This window comes from Mastacembelus armatus, chromosome 9 (assembly GCF_900324485.2).
Source record: "Mastacembelus armatus chromosome 9, fMasArm1.2, whole genome shotgun sequence".
NCBI classification, from domain to species: domain Eukaryota; kingdom Metazoa; phylum Chordata; class Actinopteri; order Synbranchiformes; family Mastacembelidae; genus Mastacembelus; species Mastacembelus armatus.
In genome coordinates, this window is record NC_046641.1 from 12,682,233 (window position 1) to 12,703,229 (window position 20,997).

At 42.1% G+C, this 20,997-nt stretch overlaps 1 protein-coding gene across 1 annotated transcript in view; it reads left to right on the forward strand.

Moving 5' to 3' along the window:
- Positions 1-13,090, forward strand: part of fam222aa (family with sequence similarity 222 member Aa) — a 44,980-nt gene extending 31,890 nt beyond the window's left edge. Inside the window, exon 3 of the mRNA XM_026322788.1 lies at positions 10,554-13,090. Coding sequence (XP_026178573.1) covers positions 10,554-12,031 — 1,478 coding nt within the window. The 3' untranslated portion in view covers positions 12,032-13,090. The remainder of the gene's footprint in view (positions 1-10,553) is intronic.
- Positions 13,091-20,997: the final 7,907 nt, after the last annotated feature.

Consider the following 20,997-nt stretch of genomic DNA (forward strand, 5'->3'; position numbering starts at 1 on the left):
CGCAGGCCTAATCGCACATGACAATATCGGCTGGTGTGCCAGTCACAATGCATAACCACCAGGCTGCTTGTGCTGACTCGGAGTATTTGCTGATCAAGCTCAGCTTTCTAGACCCTGCTGTATGTGCAATGAGGGTGGCCCAGGCAGGCCTGGGATCTGGCTCATCACAGGCATACCAGAGGGCATAGGTCCACTTATCTAAAGTTCTACCGAGAACTTTGATGAAAATAGTATTTTTTTCCCCCATGTTTAATATATTATGTCACCCATCCAGGTCCATAAATTTCAAATAATTGTTGGAAACTTGCCTGAAATGAAGTTATGGCTGAGAAGGAGTATGATATTTTAAGAGCTGATATATTTCTATTAAAAAATAGGGAAAAATTTTCTTTTTGTTTGGCTGTTTTGTTTATGGGGTGCAGTGTATAATGTGAGGTAAATATCCTGCCCCAGTTTTTGTGTTTGTTTGGTGCACTGGTGTCCCACAAAAGGCTTGACATGGCTGCTGCTGGCCTGCATTCCTATGGGGCTCAAAGGGGACATAAACTACCCACTGGTGTTGTTTTTCCTGGACACAGCTAGATCATCAGAACACATGCTGTGATCTCCTTGAATTGAAGGGAATTTGGGTTTAATCCTCTTTTATGCATGCCATGATTTCTTGCACACACAAGAAACCAATATGCCCAAATATCTTCCTCTTTTTGTTATTTCCTGTGCTGTCTTGTGGTTAGGTTAGCGCTGATAATAATGTTTTTAATTTCCCTGAGAGGTCTGCTCTGGTGGTGCCACTGGTGTTAATGGGGCAGGAATGCAGGACGAGTGCTTTCCCACGCTGTTAGTTTTCTTCTGCCGGGGTGTGTGAGACAAGGCTCGGGGCCGGCTAGGCTCTGCTAATGCAGCCAGAGTGCAGACAAATGGAAAGTGACACTTGTGTGTGTAGAATGGTATTTGTGGTGACGCTTTGACTACAGATAATAAAGTGTTCGCCCTGAGGTGATTTCGCCCGGCAAGCACCCCAGATGAAACTCACTTACTCAAAGAGGGAGACGGAGGAGACAGAGAGGGGGGGATGAAGAGACAGAGAGAGGGATGAAGCAAGAGAAGAGCACAACGAAATGTGGAGACGAGGTAAAGAGGTTGACAAAGATCCAAGATGCAGTAAAAAAAAAAACAGGAAATATATTAGGAAAATCTAAAAATTTGTAATTTTGATGCTTTATGATTCAAGCATCATTGCAAATGTTCTATTTATTTTGGTGGTCAGAGAACTCAGATTAAGGTTTTTTTTGTTTGTTTTTTTATTTGACCTTATTTGACATGTACAGCTACATGTAGCTCCTTTAGTGTTATGGATTTCAGCGGTTAATGGATCTGTGTGGTAGTTGGTAAAGGGAAAAGATGTCAGGTTCATCTGCAATCAACCGTTAGTCGGCTCCATCAGTGTGTGTGTGTGTGTGTGTCTGCTAGGCCATGTGTACAGAGGAGTCCTTCAGGATCAATCAATTCTCAATAATTTCCCCTACAGCCCATAAAAGCCAGGTCTGCCTGGAAGGAGCATGAGGTTGCCACATCAAACTAGCTAATTAATTTTCATGGCTGATTCAGTAACATCTGGCTTTAGAGATAAATTCTAATGAGAAAATGTAAACATGATAGTGTCCTGGTGGCATAGTATTTCACATTTCTTGGTAGGAAACCTTTATAATAGGTATCTAATTAGCAGATTTGATTGTACACAATGTCCACCATCACATTATACAGTTATGTAAAACTGTAAACTATAATATTAATAGTCCAACATCTCTTTCTCGCTGTGCTGTCAGCGCACGCACGTGTACCACCTCACTAACTAAATGACCTCATGCTGCAGTCTGTGAGGAGTGAGGAGGAAGTCCAAATTAGGCTCTCAATTTGGTATTTCTTCCATCTGCTTGTGCAGGAAATAGATAGATTAAATCTTAGATAAGATTGGCTTTAATGAAATGAAAGATTAGATTTGGGAGTTTTTGTCCAAGTTTTTTTTTTTTTTTTTAAATCTCTTTTAATGATTAAATCCATTTTTGACATTGTGCCATGTCTGCAAGCCTGTGAAGGATCAGTGTGCAGATTGCTTTAACATTCTCATTATCCTCTTTGCTATTTGTGAAACATGTTGGCAGGTTAAAAAGCCCAATATGTGATTGCAGAATGGCACCCCCTGTTGAACAATGCTGCCTAACTGCTGCTTTTATTTACACAGTGAATCGTTTGATTAAAATCCACTTTTTTCTTGTTATATAGCCTCTGATTTTTGATTCAGTATTATGATTTGATGATTCGATGATGATTGATTTGTTTATGTGGTAAAATACATGTTTTTTTTTTCAACAAAGTTGCATTGAAAGTTTCAATTTTAATGAATAAATCAGCCTCATCAATAGTAAACATGAATAATTCAGGAAAGACAAAGAGGAGTTAGGCAAAGAACACATTTTCTTTTCCACTGTCTCACGATATGAAATTGTTTGATGATTATGATGACACAAGCAGCCATGAATTCAGACAACTCTATCCTCTGAGAAATCGTTGCAGTTTGATTCTTATCTTTGCAATTATAGATAGCAAAGGCCCGCCAAATAATTGCCTTGATTTTCTCGATGTTGTTGCACAGAAAATCAACCTTGAGATGAACAGAGGGAGATGAGTGTTCCTAAAAATGGCTTTTCTGATATCAAGCAAGCAGCAGGGTTCCTTTTCCCCTCACGTACACTTGAATTGATTAGTACTCTGGCTGAGGGCATATTCAACATGTCTGCCCCCCTGCAAGGCTGCTCTACCCTGTTGATCACTGGCTCATACATGTGCTTCCTCTGCTCTCTCGCTCTCCTCAGGAAGCTCCTGTGGGGCACTGAGGCTTTGATTGACTGGCGGCCAAGTCCACAGGACGCCTCTATTATTATCATCTCTACCTCGGCAGAGGGGCGGGGGGCTATGTCCAGGGGGTCTGGCCGACAGCCCCTGCTTTGTGTGCCCGATAGTCAATTAGAGGCAGCGCGCTGCCGGAGACGAGTGGGATGCAGGGTTAATTGCAGAGGACCAAACAGCTGGCTCTATCAGGGCCCATTGTGTTTGCAGCAGTTGTCACGGCAATTGTGGCCTGGCTGTAATCGCTGACTAATCAGCCCTGTGCCAGATGACACCTCCATTAGCACAAGGCAGGTATTGTTCAGGACACGAAGCTGCCTCTGGCTCCCCCCCGCCTGCCCATCCTTTTACAGCAGGCTAACCGAGGTGGGTAGAGGATGTCATAGGCCCTGATCCTATCTTCTAAGAGCTAAACAATAACCACGGTCAAGGGTTCCCTCCAAGGAACAATGCAGTTTGAATCTTCCAATCCTAAGCTGCAACCATTTGATAGGTCAAGCTGAGTGTTTCTCACATAAAGGACTTCATAACTATTATAGACATGAATTTTTAATTAGGATAAAGTTATTACAATGAAGACAATTACAAGACAATAGAAAACCTGCAGGTCAACCAACATAATTCAATCCCAAATTTTAATTCTTTGAAACCTGTGCAATTCCCAAATATAAGAGGCACAACATACTACATGTGAAGGTACATGACAGATGATAAGTGCTGCCGCTAATGTCTCTCAGCTCAACCACATGAAACAGGGCCTGTCATTTTCAGGGGAAATGGCTCCTAATGAACAAGGTTGATGCTGGACTGAAGCTGACCCCTTGTTTTCTTTCATCTCTCTCATAATCTGTGCTCTTGTTGCTTACCCTAACCTCACCACAGATTGCTCTGTTTGGCCAAAGTTAGTGTGTATTATACGCTCGGCACTCTGTGAAAACTTAATTGCAGTTCAACGCTCCTCTCCCTTCATCTAAACAAGCACTCTTTTCCCCGGCTCACCAGTGTACATGGTCAGAGGGGATCAAAGCATGCAGTAAAGTAGGGATACAGGCTTCCAGGAGTGAGTGAGAAAACGCAGAGGGCTTTTTGATGTCTTGGAGCGTTTTCTCCACTAATAAGAAGACTCCAACTTCTCCAAACTGCTTGTAATTATAGAACACTTGGAACACTAATAAATGGGAGCAAGGGCATTTCAGGCAGTTCTCTCAGAGTTTTTCCTCTGCTTATTCATTTAAACCTCTAATTAAAATGCAAAGCATTCTCATGGTCCTCTGGATTTGCTGCACTCTCACTCTGCCTCAGACTCCCTATCTCCTCTCCATTTTTCTCCACACCCTTGCTACACCCCCACCCCACCCACCTTTCCACCTCACCTAACTCCCTGCTCTCATACTCTCTCTGTCTGCCTTTGCTTCTTGTGATCAACACAATTTGACCTCTCACTTGGAAGAAGTGCACAGAATTTAATGGATTTTTTACAGTCTAATCTAACCAGTTCCCTCTTTATTGCTGTTTTGTACCCAGTGGACCTCATCTTTACCAGGCCTCCCTCCCTCCACTGCCTCCTCCACCCTCACACCAAGAAAATTAGTTCATCAGAATTCAAAATGTACTGCTGGCTAATTAAAGGAGTGTTAATTGAGTGTTCAGAACTGGGTACCCCCTTCACCAAATGCACGCAGATACACACCCATGTGTGCATACACACAAGCGCACACGCGATCACAGTGACAGAACAGTGTGCACCAAGGACGTTGCGCTTGGGGAGTTTCATGCCAATCAAAAATGAAGAGAAAGGAGAGTGCCCATCCTCCAAGTGAAATGGGATTTCTAGATCATATCATGGCCTGCTGCGGCTCAGTCCTGCTCCGTGCTGCCATGTTATCCTATCCGAGGCTTGCTATCTCTCGCTGACCGCTGGAGAGTGTAACACTGTACAGATAGCCTCTCTCACTGTGTGCATCGTGCTAATGAGGGGTGGCATTTAGAGATGTGCTGCTCTGACACATGGGCATTGTGTGCCAGGCACTGGGTGATTAAGGACGAAGGTCAGCCCATTAATTGCCTCCCTGCCATCTCCGCTCCCTGGCGCGTGATCTCTCAGAACTAATGCATGTGCTTGCCTGAGCTTTTATCTCATCTCCAATGCAGCTCAATCATATGCTTGGTTTGTTTACATTACTTTCATGTTTACATTTCTTTTTTTTCTCCCCCCCTTACTTATTATAAAAGCTGTGCTCGCCCAGTTTTCTCTGTTCGTCTACTATAAGCTTGTTTCATGTGCTTGTGAGTGCACATATCCCCCTGCTCTTAGGAAGGGAAAAAGCATATTCCTCCATCCCCAGGGGAAATAATTAATCCTTACAAGGCTGTCGCATGTCGAAATGAAGCAAGTGTGAAGCATTTAGCCCAGGAGGCATTGCAGGCTGTCGCCCGCACAGGCACCTGTTGTTGTCCCTGCCCTACATTTCATGAGAGAGCGCTGAGCAGAGGATAACAACATGCTCCACTGATGGCAAATGAGACACACAACTGCAGATGTAGGTTTGTTTGTGTGTGTGTGTGTGTATGTGTGTGTGTGTGTGCTTGAATAGTTTTATCTGTTTTCATGGATTTTGTTTGCATGCTCGACCACGCTGGTGAGTGTGCACAGGTGCAGGAAACCCCCCTAACTTATGAGGAGGTGAGGGCTCACACACAAAAGAGGCAGTGCTGGCTGCCTCAGAGAGTGTTTATCAGCCGGCACCATCTGTATGCTGCTGCTCATAGCTATGATCTACTGCAGCCTAAACCAATAAGTCACAGAGCGCCAGCCTAAAAAGAGACTCTCCTTTAACCTCCATGTCCTCACTTATAGACTCACTGCTCTGGAGGAAAGATATGTGGAGACCCTGCACATCAAATACACAGTGTGTATAACAGGCTGTGTATGACAGTGAAATTATGCCCTGGTTTGTGACCCTACTTACTGTAATCAACTTTGCTATAAAATTTATACCATAGAACTTTTTAAAGAGGAAGCTGGAATCAGAAGCATCCAGATGCTCATTTGCCTCCTCCTCCTCCTCTTCTTCCTTTATGCCTGTGGGTTCTAATAACCGGAAGCCTTTGTGGAGCTGAGATGGGTTTTGTAGGCCTGAAAGGCTTCTAATCCCTGTGGCCTGTGAAGTGTGAAACCCTTTGATGCCAGGTTGGTGTGCCAAAGGCTCTGCCTATTGACAAACAAGGGCCAAGCTGGGAAAAGATGGAGGGAGAGGGCTTTCTCCTCTCTCTCGGAAGAAATGCAGGCTCAGGCATGGAAAATATGGACTCAGTCAGTGAGAAGGAATAAAATTAGCCACCCTTTAATGAATTTCCTGGCTGTTTTTATAGTTTTTCTCCTCCTGTGGCAGTAATTAGGTGGAATGATGGGCATATTGCAGCTGGGGGCTTGTAGGGGCGGCAGGGCACAGGCCCTTGATATGCCTGAAAGCCAAGTATCTTTCCTCATTTAGACCATGTGATGATCAAAGATGTTTTTTTTTTGCCCTCATGTAAAGAAGATCAGAAAAAATGCTGCCATTCCATTTGCATGTGGACCAGCAATGTGCTTTGAAATGAGTATGTTTTTCTCTTCTGAGCAAATGAAATAAGTCTTCTGTCAGTTTTCTACTGAAAGTCAGAACATCAAAGCAAATGGCACTGCTGTCATCAGGGAAGCAGAGCTTTGCCTCTGTAAGGTTGGTTAGATCTTAGATAGGCTGGCCTGGCACACTCAGCCTAGCCCATTAGGATGGCACCAGGTTCCCTCACTCTGATTAAAAATAAGTCATTGAAGCCAGGCTATTTTACAAATCTGAATTCTAATTTGAACTATAGTGTTTCCTATTTAGAAAGCATTTCGTCTGTAGAGCGGAACAGGCCTTGGGCTATCTTTTGCTTGGAATATACAGTCTCCTGCCTCTGCTGTTAAATTCCAATCTTATTTTTTTATGATATGGATCAGTTTAGTTCTAGTTTATTCAGGAATTCAGGACCTCACATAATTTTGTTTTGCACACACATGCATTTGTGTGTGCAAAACATCACAATAACATCAGAAATGAGTCTCATATTTTGGAGGATTTCAGCAGCCGTGAATCTTGGAAAAAGTTTTTTATCCATATGCAGACCACTGAGTGTATATTTTTATACTCTGATAAAGAGAGTAGACTTACTTCATACAGAAATAGGGAATTTGGAAAGTTAGATTTTAAATGTGCTGGATTAAATTGGAGATAACGTACAGTTTATTATTGCTGGTGAGTCTAATGCCAGAACTGCTAATAAAATTGATTATATTGAGTGTGATGACTTGGAATATTTAGCATGTGGTGAATATTAAACTAGTGATCATTTTGGCTGGAATGGAAAATCAGAGGTCAGTGTTGTTAATGCATTTGGCTGCTCCCTTTTGGACAAATGTTGTAGTTTAATTATTCATCTTGTGAATGGAAGAACTGGCTGTGACGTTAATGATAATGTTACCCCTTTTCGTTTGCAATTGGATGCAGTGCAATTGATTATTTTATTGTAGCTAGCAAACTCTTTGTGCATTTTCTAGAGTTTGCAATTCTGAATGTTGTTATAGCTATCTGGTAAATTCATTTTATTATGCACCAGTAGAAAAAACAGGTGAAACTCCCTGGAGATGATTTAAATGGACAACTGATGGTCAGAGTCAGATTTTGGACAGATTATCATATTTATTGAATGGAAGAGCTGAAACAGAGAAATAATCTAAATAGTTACATCCTCAAGAGACTCAAGATTTAAACATTTGTGTGTGTGACCCAAATGTTTTGGTTAGTGTGGAACAGGATAATATAAACACACAACAGTTCACAGCTGTGAAAAAAAAAATTATGTTTTTTGTGACCTGATAAACAGCTCAATAATAATATTACACTCTTATTACAAACTGTATTGGTGTGAAAGTGTTTTAAATTCAAATGGAAATTAGCACAGAATTGTTGACCTTGCTCTGTGCTGGCGATACAGCTAACTTTGCTGATACAGTTGGGAGGGTTACAGAAACAAATCGCACAGTTAGAAATATTCTGTGTTCATTATAGTATGAATGTGAATCTGAGCAAAACAAAAATCATGAATTTTAGAAGATTTTTTTTTTTCATTCTTATTTTTGATAAGAATGAAAAATGGTATTTTGTGGGTGAGCAGGTTACACCAACGTTTTCATAGTGGAAGACTTTACATTTAGCAACATTTAGCAAACCCTGGCAAGAAGGTTGTGCTCTCATGCTGAGGTTTACACTGTCCATTTTTAACACGAAGAGGTGTATTATGCATCGGTTAAAATCAGTGACAATGCCTGATCACCATTATCCAAGCAAATGTTATAATATGCTTTTTCAGCTAGACACAGTTAGAAGAAAAACAAGGGTCTATTATATCATAAATGTCCTATACTCATGGTGTCTCTAATGTCTGAGGTCTAAAAGTGTTGGTGACATACGTTCATATCTGTTCGCACACAGCAGCTACGAGAAAAGGCACATGAGGCATGGTGCATTTCAGTCCTGGGAAACAACAAGTTGTGCATGTATTTCCAGTGTAGCTCGGTTAGAGAGCCAAGACATTATTTTATTACTATATCCAATAAGCAGTTGGTTGGTTTCTTTTCAGATGCTGGGGCCATCGATGGTGTAAACCTCTACTGACTAATGTAAACCCTGTGAGCTGAGCTTGAATTGTGCTGCAATGAAAGACAAAAAACATTTCTTATATGACTGTTCCTTATATTGGGATCCTCGTAAGAAATACTTAAGATGACCTCCTCCTCATGCACAGTGTTAGCATTGATCTTTCATTTGGTTTGAAACACTGAGTGGGCATGGAAATTGGCATCATATGATATGGATCTTGTAGATTTAATCATTTTCACAGTTGGAGACCCATAGGGTTGTTGAAATGAACTCCCCATGCTACCTGTAATGGGAGCAAAGAAATGAGAATTGTGACTACTTGGCTGTGGAGTCTCTTTAAAATGATTTTGCAGTCAGAAAGGAAATGGAGTGAGTCCTAGTCACAGGCTGCACCATGCAGACGCCTTGGGTTGCCAGGACATTTGCTGACGGCACAGTTATGGCAGTTAATTTTTGTGTGTTTTGTTAGCTTTTGCATAAAAATGCCATTTTTGAAGGGGTTGCAAGTCATTTGTGGCAGCTGATATATTGCTTGTAAATTGAGTTCTTTTCCCAACCCCCCACCCTTTTTGTTGCACTGAGCTAAGTAGCCATGAAATTGCCTGAATAATGTCGTTTAAATCCAATCTCACCGCGGCCCCTCACCTCCATGCCCAGCCCCCAAAACAATGACACATGGTGGGATTTTTAGAAATTGCTATTTTCCTGTTTGCCACCTCAATTCACATTGGCCAAGCCTTGGCTCATTGAGCGGGGGCGATTGCTAGTCTCATTCGCTGCGTTCGCTGCTGAATTGAATTTTGGAATTGGAGTGGTTTCATGTGGCAAACAGTAGAGAGCATGTACATCTACGTTTGTAGCAAAGTCTTTGTGATGGAAGGGCATACCTGCCTTTTGTCTCTTCCCTTGTGTTATTTTGTACACGTAAAAGGAGGAAAGTAAATGCAATAACAATGTACATTACACGCACAAGTGACTGGTTTTGCTGCTCTGTTCATCACTGAAATATTTCATAGTCACACAAGGTTAAACACTGGCATGTCTGATGTTTGATTTATTTTATCTCAACAATGTGTTTCTGTCTAACCCTATATTTAATGCTTTTTGGCATGTGTTCATCTTGAAGCCAAGTTTTCAGTTTTATCCTTGACAGAGTTGAATAGCAGCAAATAGCTTTATTCTAACATTCTTGACTTTGTGTTGATACAGAATGGGTCATATAAACCAGCTAGTAATTCCCCATAGATGCTTAATTGGCTTTTTGTGAGGGCCTGTCCACATACTGCAGGTCTGATTAAAGGTGGAAATTCTATGGCTAAAGGTAAGACCCAGTAAGCAATACCACTTATAAAACTCAAATGTGTCACTGCAATTAAGCAAGCTTTTATCCCCTCCCCTCCATTCCTCCTTGCCTGGTATCCAAGGCTAACCCAATTCAAGGCTAAAGAGAGTCTGAATTAATTTCACAATGCACTGATTTAACAGCGCCTAAGGTACTAGGCTTTGACAGAATGAGTTTTTAAAAAGATCCATTTGTCTAGGGATGAACTTGCACAGGAGAGTGTGAAAATGAGATGGAAAGAAAGCTCCTTTGGAGGACGGGAGTGATGGAACATAAATGAATGTCAGTCCTGATTTATAATTTGCACTCTTTTCTGGATCATCCAATAGTGTGTCTAACGTTTGGATCTGGTTTTATTTACCTACTCTTGTAGAAACACTCACATTTTTCAATATGCTTTAGATGTAGTCACTGTAATGCTGCCTGGTTTTACTGTTGCTGCAGAGTAGTGGTTATTGCAATTGATTGATTGATCTGACTTTGTCGCTGCCACTGGTGTCGGCTTCTTAGATTTTTCTGGTAATTAAACCTCAGGTCCATTGTTCTGTTTTTCTAAACATACATCCAGCTCTCTTTTTTTTTAAAATTTCACTCACAATTCTGTCTGTGCTTATCTACAGGTGAGCTGGTGGTGCCTGCACATTCCCCACGCTACCCTACTGCGGCAGAACTTGATGCCTACGCTCAGAAGACAGCCAACAGTCCTCTGTCCATCAAGATCTTCCCCACCAACATCAGGGTTCCCCAGCATAAGCACCTTAACCGGACTGTGAATGGATATGACACCACAGGACAACGCTATAGTCCCTACCCACATCTTCACACAGGAGGATACCAGGGCCTGCTTGCCATCGTCAAGGCTTCCTCCTCATCGTCAACATCATCAACATCCACATTTGTCTCTTCAAAAGGAGTTCTCAAAAATTCTGAAGGCAGACGGACTAAGCTCTCTCCAGCCCACACAGCTGTTGCCCCATACCCACCTCCTAGTAATAGCACTTTAGCCAATGGCCACAACCAAATGGCATACCACACTGGGGCCTCAAAGCCTCCGGAAGGCCCCGGCCTATCGGTTCCCCCTAATGTCACTGTAGCTGGCTCAGTGATTCCTGTAACAGGGGGCCGAGGCCTGGCCCTGCCCACCCAGTCCAACCTCCCCTCCATTCAAAGCATCATCTATCAGATCAACCAGCATTGCCAGGCCCAGGCTCTGCAACAGGTGTGTCAAGGGGCTGCCACTGCACCATCAAATTCCAGCCCCTCCAAGCAGGGCACAGCTGTTATGGGGGTGTCCTCTAGCTCCTCAGGTGGAGGCTATGTAGTCGGAATGGGTCCCCAGGCTAATATGGTGTATACAGGGCCTGGGCTGCCAGCCCATAATGCAGAGTCAGTGAAGACTGGTGTGTACGCAGACAGTATGGACTATATCCTTTGGCAGAAGCAGCAACAACAACAGCAGCAGCAGCAGCAGCAGCAGCAACAGGCTGTGCTCCGCATGTACAGTGGAGGTAGCGGAGGAGGGGGCGCCATCAGCAAGTCCCCCGAAACTTGTGTTCCAGGGGGAGGGATTATGGCGGCCCAAGTGTCCTCCTCTTCCTCCAGACCTTACCATCTGACAGCGAGTGCCAGCGGAGGAGGTGGGCTGGACAAAGTCAGCTCTTCCCCTTTGAATTGTGTGGGTATGCATGGAAATTTTTCAGTGGGTCAGTACTTTGCCCCACCGTGGAACAGTGTGCTGGTGACACCTGATAGTGACTGCTACAATCCCCAGGAGCTTTTGGGCACCTCCACAGGAGGGTCGGCCACAGGGCACAGAGATATGGGCTACCCTCACCACCATCAACACTACCACCACCATCATCACCATCACCACCCTGCTATAGACAGCGGTGGAGGTTTGTGCTGCAGCCTGCCCAGCAAAAGCCTGTGCAATACATCTGTGCTAAGCAGCAGCTTGCAGTCTTTGGAGTACCTGATCAACGACATCCACCCACCCTGCATCAAGGAGCAGATGCTTGGCAAAGGCTACGAGACTGTATCTGTGCCACGTCTGTTAGACCACCAGCATGCACACATCCGCCTCCCTGTTTACAGATAGAGGGGAAAGAAGAGGAGGAAAAATTATCGAGCATTGTGAATTTATGAAGAAAATCAAAGTTAAAGAACAACGATGTTTTTCGGGGGTTCAGAGTTGTTGCTAGTGGCACTGTTTTAAATAGTGTGGGAGCTTAGAGAAGAGCAGTTGTTGTGCTGTGTGACCCTAGGTTTGGTGGTTTTAAAACAGGTTGTGGTAATCCCAAGTATAAGACGTGGTAGTGATTGCCAGGAGGAGAGAAAAGGGATTTCAAGATTCTCCAGATATTCCATTGTGTGGTTTGCCAATAGGAATTTTGGATTGATTTATTGTTTTTCTTCTATTTTTTTGTTGTTTTACTTGCCTGAACTGTTTTGTTGAGAATCATAGCTTGACATGAAGTGCATACGCCACTTGTATCCCCCTTTCCAAATACTAAGGATGTGAGCTACTGTGTAGGTTGTCACTGAAATGGCCTTAAAAGGGCCAGAGTTTAGGGCTGCTCTCAAACTCCAAAACTCTCTAACGGTACACACATAAACACACACATAAGCAAACACATACAGCTACAAAAACGTACTGATACACAAGAGTAATAAGATTACAGGCAGTACTCAGATGTTATGTACAAGGATTGTTAAGGCTGAATTAAAAGGATAGTACAATATTAGTTATAATTGCTGTTATAATTGATAAATAAATTGCACTGCTTGAATCTTGTTAACTTTGAAGTTTGGAATTGGGTAGTTTGGATATGATATATTTAAGAAACTTGAAAAACTTGAACCTATTTTTTGTTGTTTTATATATTTGTAAGTATATTATATGCATTGGCTGCTATGGGGAAAAGTGTCTCAAATGCTTTTTTTTTTTACTTTTTATTTTCTTCCCACTTTTGTTTTTATGATTTATTAATTCCTCCTCAAGCTGATGTGCAGTTTCTTATGTCCCGGTGTGAGGCATAGTCGCTGCTTTGGTTCTGTAAGAACCTGGTCGGAGAGCTCTTTTTTCCTAACCAACACTGGAGTCTACAATAAATCTTGAAATACTTATTTAAAAAGAAAATGTTGCAAAAAAAAAAAAAAAAAACACACACAAAAAAGAAATGTTACAATGAAGAATGTGATTCGGAGGTTATCTACATAACCTTATGTGTATGTTAATGCGTGTATGTGGCTGAGTGCATGCGCGCGTGTGCATTTTAGTTTGTGTTCTTCAAAATCCTCAGACTTTTTTTTTTTTTTTTTTTAACCGTGTCATTACGAGATTTCTACCACCAAGACTGAAAACTGATTCAACGATCCCATAAATATGATTTCTGAGTAATGTACAGGACATCTTTTGCAAATCTCCATCCCTTTTATTGGAGGCTTTAGTCTAAAGTGGGGAACAAGTTCTCAGATAACTCCTTTTAAAACTGTAGTTACATACTATAGCTCCTATCGCTGTCAGCTGTTAGCATAATGACAGAGAGAGGTGGAGACCGATAGAAATCCCATTTTGGGGGTACTGTTTACCCCAAATCCAGCAAACAAAAACAAAATCAAATCAATCATGTCCTGCCCTCTGGCATCAGATGAAATGAGATGACACCCATTGCTTTTCCTTGTCAATTTCAGCCCCTGGTTGGGATGCATTTAGCCCAGGCCAGTATTAACTTGATGATTCAGAGCAGTGAAATATTTATTATAACTGTGAGATTCCCTTGAATGTACTGCACTTAAATTACTGCAATGTTTTATTGCCTTGTGGGACTCAAGTGAAAGAGAAAAATTGGATCAGTGCAGCAGTCCTCTGGTCTTAAATTAGCATTTCTTTTGTCAGTCAAATTTCAATGGTAAATTGAATTTATTAACTGGAGAGAGAAAAAGAGACCGCTGGAGCTTTGTTGTGAGGAAATACTGGCATCAGTCTAGATTTATGAAGTGCAATTATTATGACTGTATTAACATTTTCTCTGAGCTTACACCAAAAAATGTAAACTACAGTTGTCAATACATTCCCAATGTATCACATCCCCAATCCCTATCTTTTTTTTTTCTTTTTTTTGAGGTGTAAAATAAATTTCTTTAAGAATATATTCAGAAACCACATCTTGGCTATGAAGTCTGTCATTATTTTTTAACGTATGTCCTCTAGAATTGGGCCCTTTCTTCAGCAGCTCTGAAAGCATAATTTGTGATATATATCCTGTATTTCTGCTGTAGCCATATTGAAAAAATCTACTTTATTTAACTCATCATGTTTTAACTGTTTACACTTTGGCCATCCAAAGACAAAGGACACACAGCTTTGTTAAAAAAAAAACAAAAAAAAAAACAGATTTACCCGTGAATATTAAAAATGTGACAGATATTTTTGTGTGATAAACAACAATTAATGTTTCTCCTTCATTTGCGGTTTATAAAAAGACCTTTTCCCCGTCAAGATAACCTTAGGTTAATCTTAACTATGAGCCTTAAATTTTGAGCTGATGCTGTTTGTAGACATGCCACTGTCGTTGAAGGCTGACAAAGGTTTCAGTCTAAAGAGTACCAAGCTTCTTGGCTCAAATATGCACAGTAAGCCTCTTTAACATTCCAGTGAAAAATTTTCATGTTGTTTCAACAGCTTAATACCCCAGCCACAGTCTGATTCCAGCATATTTTCTGTCTTGTAGAAATATTTTGACAGATTTACAGATACATCCCGTCCCTAAATCCCCTCCGTTTGGCTTCTGCATCCAAGCATTAAACCCTGTCACATGATGTTGAAGTGAAGAGGAGACACTTGAGGCAGTGGAGTTTCTAATGTCTGGCCTTTCCCACCAGTAGCGGGCTGAGGCATCAGGCCTTTCTGCTAATGGGAATATTGGGTGACGCCTGGCTGCTGGACACTGCCAGTGGGGAGTATTCATTCATTCAAAGGGTTGAAATCAGACCCGTTTCAAATAGCAAGGGATTTCATATTAGGTACCAAGAAGAGTCTGGCAATTTAAGCCAAGTTCAGCTTGGCAAGATGCCACAAAATAAAATAATTATTTTTAAAAAAAAGTCAATTTCAATACAGTTTCATTATATATAAGTTGGGATTTAAACTATTTTACCTTTCTCTGTGACCACGTTTTATACTGTACGGGCTCCAAACTGTCTGTCCCCCCTGGTCCTTTACACACATTAATGAGCTCCTATTGATGGGATGCATCTTTGTCCTGCAACCCAGGTCCCTTCCACTATTCCCGATTTGTACAATGGACGCTTAGCCCATATTAGGATAATAGAATTAAATTTCAAATAGATTTGTGCCTGAGCTGATCCATGCACAACTCACTCAGCTGCAGAGGCAGAGTGGCATATGGCATGTCATTATCTAAGCCCACCCTCCTCCTGTCCGGGGCCAACAGGGTTCAGTAGTGCTTAAACAAACTGAAGGTTAGGACTGGCTGGCTGGCATTGAAGGGGAGGACAGCAGGGTTTGTGTGTGAGGTGGTGGTGGTGGTAGGGGGAGGGATGCTAAATCACAGCCTCCACAGTGTCTCAGAGGGCCCCAGCACCGTACCATGGCGCCTGAGCTCAGAGGGCTGCTTTAAAAGCTGGGCTGTGTTTGATCGAAGGGATTTGTTTTCTGTTGGATTATACATGGTTGCTCCCTGCCTGGCTGAGGGGCCCTGTGCAATGTGACAGATCTCAGCAAAAAAGAAAGGCAGAGAGAGAAAGATACAGGAAGGGATTTTGAGGTCAGAGAAGCCTCGAAGCATCAGTAATCAGGATAATTGCCATGTTCCTGGTGCTGGTTTCAGCCTCCCCTCTTTGGCTGTGCGGCCTCATATTCAGATTTAATCTCTGAAGAAATCACCTTTCTCACTGAAAGGCTTATTGTGCCTCAATTTACTAAATTCTAGTGAGTAAGATCTTCATTTGTAATTAAGTTTTTAATACTTGGAAAATATTCTTTGAAGTAAATGCCCAGGAAATGATAAATTATGCTGTCTGAATGAAGACATTTAGATCTATAATTTATATCTCAGTGGCTACAAACTATTGACTGTTAACACATTTTCAAGGGCAATGAGACTCTCATAAGGATGGCCTGAGGGCAAAGTAAAGGGGAATTGACTTAATGCTGGTTGTAAAAATCCCTTAGTAAATCCCAATAAGTCCATGAGGACCTTTACCCAGTGCAAAGCCCTACTTGCATATTATGCACCTTAAACACCACTGAGAAGAAAGGCGAGCGGATGGAGCCGTTCAACACAGGGTCATCTCTCTCACTCTCAGAACAGAGAGGACAGGAGGGGAGGGACGGTTAGAAAAAATAAAGGCAGCTGCTCGCTCTGTAGAGTCTTGGCGCTGCTTCTCTAACCTACAGATGACAGAGGGGGGTGGACGGGTGACATCCCCTCCACACAGTTTTGGTCAATCTCATTCGTGTCCCCTGGCTGCCCTTGGGCCCCTGGGGCTCTCATCTCAGAGTCCTTCCTGGCATCCTTCCTTAGAAGATAAAGTCATGAGGCCAGTCTTTTCCATTTGGTTCCTACCTAGAAAGAAAATACTCAATTCTATAATTAAAATGATCTTGAGTACAGTTAACCCACCACCTTTATACCTTCCTGTGTTACACAAAAGTTTTGAGCATTTTTCCATATCATTGGAGCATGTTGTCACCTCTTCACGGTTGCTGTATAAAACTGTCTGGGTCTATACAATTTAACTGTTGTTTTGACCATTTATTAAATGCAAAACAACACAGATGCACAGATCACTAAAAAACTTTTTCCAAAGGCACAACACTTGAGACCCTTTCTAAAAGGCAATGCAGCAGGTTGTAATTCCAGGAGCTTATGTTGTTTCATTTCTTCAGCATCACAACACATGTATGTTCAGCTGAAAAAGCTTATGGCCTCCAAATATTCATCTAGTTTATGTGGTGGCTATGGGCCTACTGCTGAATCCAATCTAAACACAAAAGTCTGGGGATTTTGTTTTATTTTTTCTTCCTGTTTTCTTTAACTGTTTGTGTGGCTCTCAGAATGTTCCTGTGGACAAACAGGGCTGTTTTTTCCCGAATGATCTCAAATGCACCAACGCTGCCAAAGTCTGAGGGTGCCACAACCTTGAGAAAATAATATATATGGAAATGGGAAATCTATAAAGCATCTCTCTTATTGTTCTCCCTGCAGTGTTGTATTTATGTTTTAAAATGATTTTGTCTCCTCAGGATGAAAAAATGTAAAGAATACCTTGCTTTTTTTGGAAATGATAATATATGAGTCTTAGATTTCGAAATAAGAAGTCTGAATATAAAAAAAGCTGTAAAATCCTTTAGCCGTGGGGTTTTCAACTTTTGAATGTGCCTACAGCCAAGCATCCCAGTGATTGCTTACCTTCAACCTCCTCTCCAGTTCTGAAATCTCTCCCTAATCTCTCCATCATCTTCAATTTGCTGAAACTGCCACTGTCCCCTCTCCATCCCAACAACCACAGTAGATATTTTGTCTGTTCCCTGCTGTTTGTCAATCTCAGGACTGAAATTTCTTTATTTTAATGTAGATGGTTGGTTTTCATTTGACCTCTCCTCTCTTATGTATTATTGTTTGACATAAGTAAATAAAGCAGATGACTTCTATGCCTGTCCTGGTGCTATTATCATCCATAACAGATCCCTCTTACTTTCTTATTTTATTTCTTTTTCTCTCTTCCTTCTTTCTTTGTTGCTGTGAACATCCATTTTTAAGACTCTGGAGTGGACCTCAGTGTGATGAAGGTAAGCATATTAGTCTTAGGATTCATTTTGCACATCACCACCATATGCTGTCCTGTGCAATCCTGTTGGTGACTTGACCTTTTCTCCCTGTGCACCACTAAGGCCTGGTGGTTCATGTGTCAAGATGTGTCCTTTGTGCTATCATTGGAAAAAAAAGTTTACTCTTAGCAATCAAACAGTCATCAAAGAAAGAAAAAAGAGGACAGTGGCATTTATAGGTCTGATTGGCATTTTTCGTGAATGAGGATTTGGAGAAGCTGCTCTTAAATCTTTACATATAATTTACCAAAGTGGTCCAGACATGAGGAAATCCTCTCAAACCTGGATGTTCAAGTTGTACAATAAGTGAATATCTGCTTAATGCAGTTGCCATTTTAACTCAACCTTATTTGATTTCTGCTTCCTGCAGCTCACACCTCTGCCAGATCAGACAAAATGATAAACCAACCATGATATTGGTGGTTTAGTTTTGCATCACATTTTAATGTCATGATTTATAGTCTCAAAGCTGTCAAGAGAAGAGTCACGCGATACCAGTATTTCTCATGCAGTCAAAAAATATTACTGACACCATATTACGGAACCATTGGCAATGTATTTGTTTGTAGGGGGACATTTATGCCAAAACAGACGATGCATCACCAACCGGAAGACGTCTGCAGGTGTCATTGGCCGCAGGTGATGAGTGTTAAAATGTTTTAGTTTCAAAATGATAGCGATGTTAGCTTAATTTACATAGACCTTTGATTTCATGTCATGTCTGTGTAGGTAATGAAGCAACAAACAGACCCTGAGTTCGCAAACCATAGGATTAGATTAAACTTTACTGTCCGAGGTGGAGATAAAATATCCCGTTAGCTTGATTGATTAGCAAATCAGTGACTGGCCGTCTCACTAATTCAGTACTACTGGTCACTTAACCAGGTGCACCTCACCTGTCCTGCTTGATGTTTTTTTTGCAAAGTCTCAGGTCAGTGAGTCACTTACCTTTCACACACTATAAACATCAGACTGATACACTCGATATGAGGCCCATTTACCAAATCTAACCAAAATCTTAATCCTGTCCTCAGGTTTAAAGTGTCACATACCCACTATAAGGTGGCAGCAGTCCCTCCAACCACTAAATACAGGGGCCCCAAGAAGTGGAGCAGGCCCCTATATGTAGCGGTCAGGCGTGACGCCGCCACCACTTTGTAAACGTTATGTGACACTTTAACCCTGAGCAAGGCCGCCTGACTTCTTTCAAAACCACACTCCAAAGGTTTTGTGAAAAGTTGACAGCTCCATAGTCTATATTCTAATGTTAAGTTAAATTTTGTATTGATGTTAAAAATGTTTTAATTATAGGATTTTGGCAGCATGATTTGGTCCACTTCCTCAAGAAAGCCAATCTAAATGTTTAACAACACTGGTACTTCCACGAACTCAATACTGATGCTTTTACCTCCTTTGCCTCCCTGCTCCCAAACTCCCCACCCACCTAAAACATCAGATAAGCCGTAGACTGATGAGCCAGCCGCCTCCACCAGAGCGTGTGGGACTGTGAGACTGCACACTGATTTCATACACGCTCGCTCAGACAGAAAAAGAGCTCTGTGGAGCAGAAATGCTTCTCTTATTAGCAAAACTCATTCACCTGCACGCCACATTGAGTCCCTGGCAATTTCACAATAAATCATAAGAGATGCCCATAGAGGCCGGGCAGCAGGCCGACGCTCTGCCCTCGCCTGTCAGTTTAGACACTCTGAATCATTTCGGGTTCAGCAGCCTCGTTTCATCTTAGATGAACTGAAAGGTCATCTCACACGCCACCTAACCAATATGTCTCTGGCGCCTCATCTCATTGCTTCTAGTGATTGCTCATTCCATTTAGAAATACCACACCTCAGTGAAATGTCTCACTGGGGATCATGAAAGAAATTTCAAAGCATTATTTCAAGGAAGAGAATTAGCACAGATTAAAAACTGCTCCGGGAGTTATGCTTTAGGCCTCAACCTGATTTAGTTTTTTAGCCCAAAGAATGGCACTGCCACAATATATTATATAGTGAGATCGTTATAGCAGAGTCATAGCAGTATACTGTAGTTTCCGTTCTCTGTCGGACTGCTGGACTTCAGGAAGACAATTGAATGTTGAAGCCATCAGCCATGAGTGTCGTTTAGTGAAAAGGAATGAGTGGGCCCGAGTCCAGCCCAGTATCTGCGTGAGACTTGTCAGTCCAGACACCTTAAGCTTAACTGGCTGGACAATACCTGAACAATTTGTTCTGCCAATATCCAAGCTACTTAGTTTACTTAAGACCTTTGGCTGAGACTGTCACCTTTTCCCTTATGAGCGGTTACTAAATGAGGGCCGTTACAACGTGATCCTGCTTGGCTGTCGCTTTGTTTGTTTGAGACACATTTGTGGCAGCGTGCACACACATGCTGCAAGCAACTGAGCCATTTTGTCAACAGCTCACACTTCCTGTGCAAGTGTGCGGTTCCAGAGTTGCTGACAGTGACACTTGCAGGACCGAGCCCTGCCCTACTTAACAGGCTGCAGGGAGGAGGGCAGGCCAAGTTGTCAGCAGCGTTAGGTGCTCACTGCTTAGATAAACCTGGAGGATTAGTGGCCCAGTTAAAGTTGGGGCAAAGAGGATTAGCCTCTTCTCTGAGGTGGCAAGAGATTCCCTGTGTCCTTCAGCACTGCTGGCCTCAGAGAAAGAGAGAAAAAGAGAGAGAGAGAGAGAGAGAGTAGGGGAGGAGATGGAAGGGAGGTAAGTAAGTGGCGAGGCCCTTGTTATCATGAGTGAGAATCACCACTGTAGCATTTTAAAGAGGCAAGGGAAAGGTGGAAGGCAATGAAGCTGTTCATAAATTGTTTCCAGCTTGTGGTTTCATTAGGAAGGCAACAGCCCATAATTACTGGCCAGGTGTAACAGCGAGGTCAACAAGACCTGAGATCCACTGGAAAAAATATTTCATAAGTGGACATCATTTGACAAACCGTAACTTATTAATAGCAGCACTGACATTGCAATATTTACAGCTATAGTTGAAATATGTATTTGTCCCCTACTGTAGCTACAGGAGTAGACTCAACTAACTCTGGTATTGCTAATGTGGGATCTTGTACAGGCAGCACAGCAGAGGAGTTTAGAGCTCTGCAGCCATCAGCAGGACAGAGGAGGAACTGCAAACAATCTGATACTGAAGTCAGTCACGAGTTTTTGAGAATTAAGTTTAATGCAGTGAAACAAATG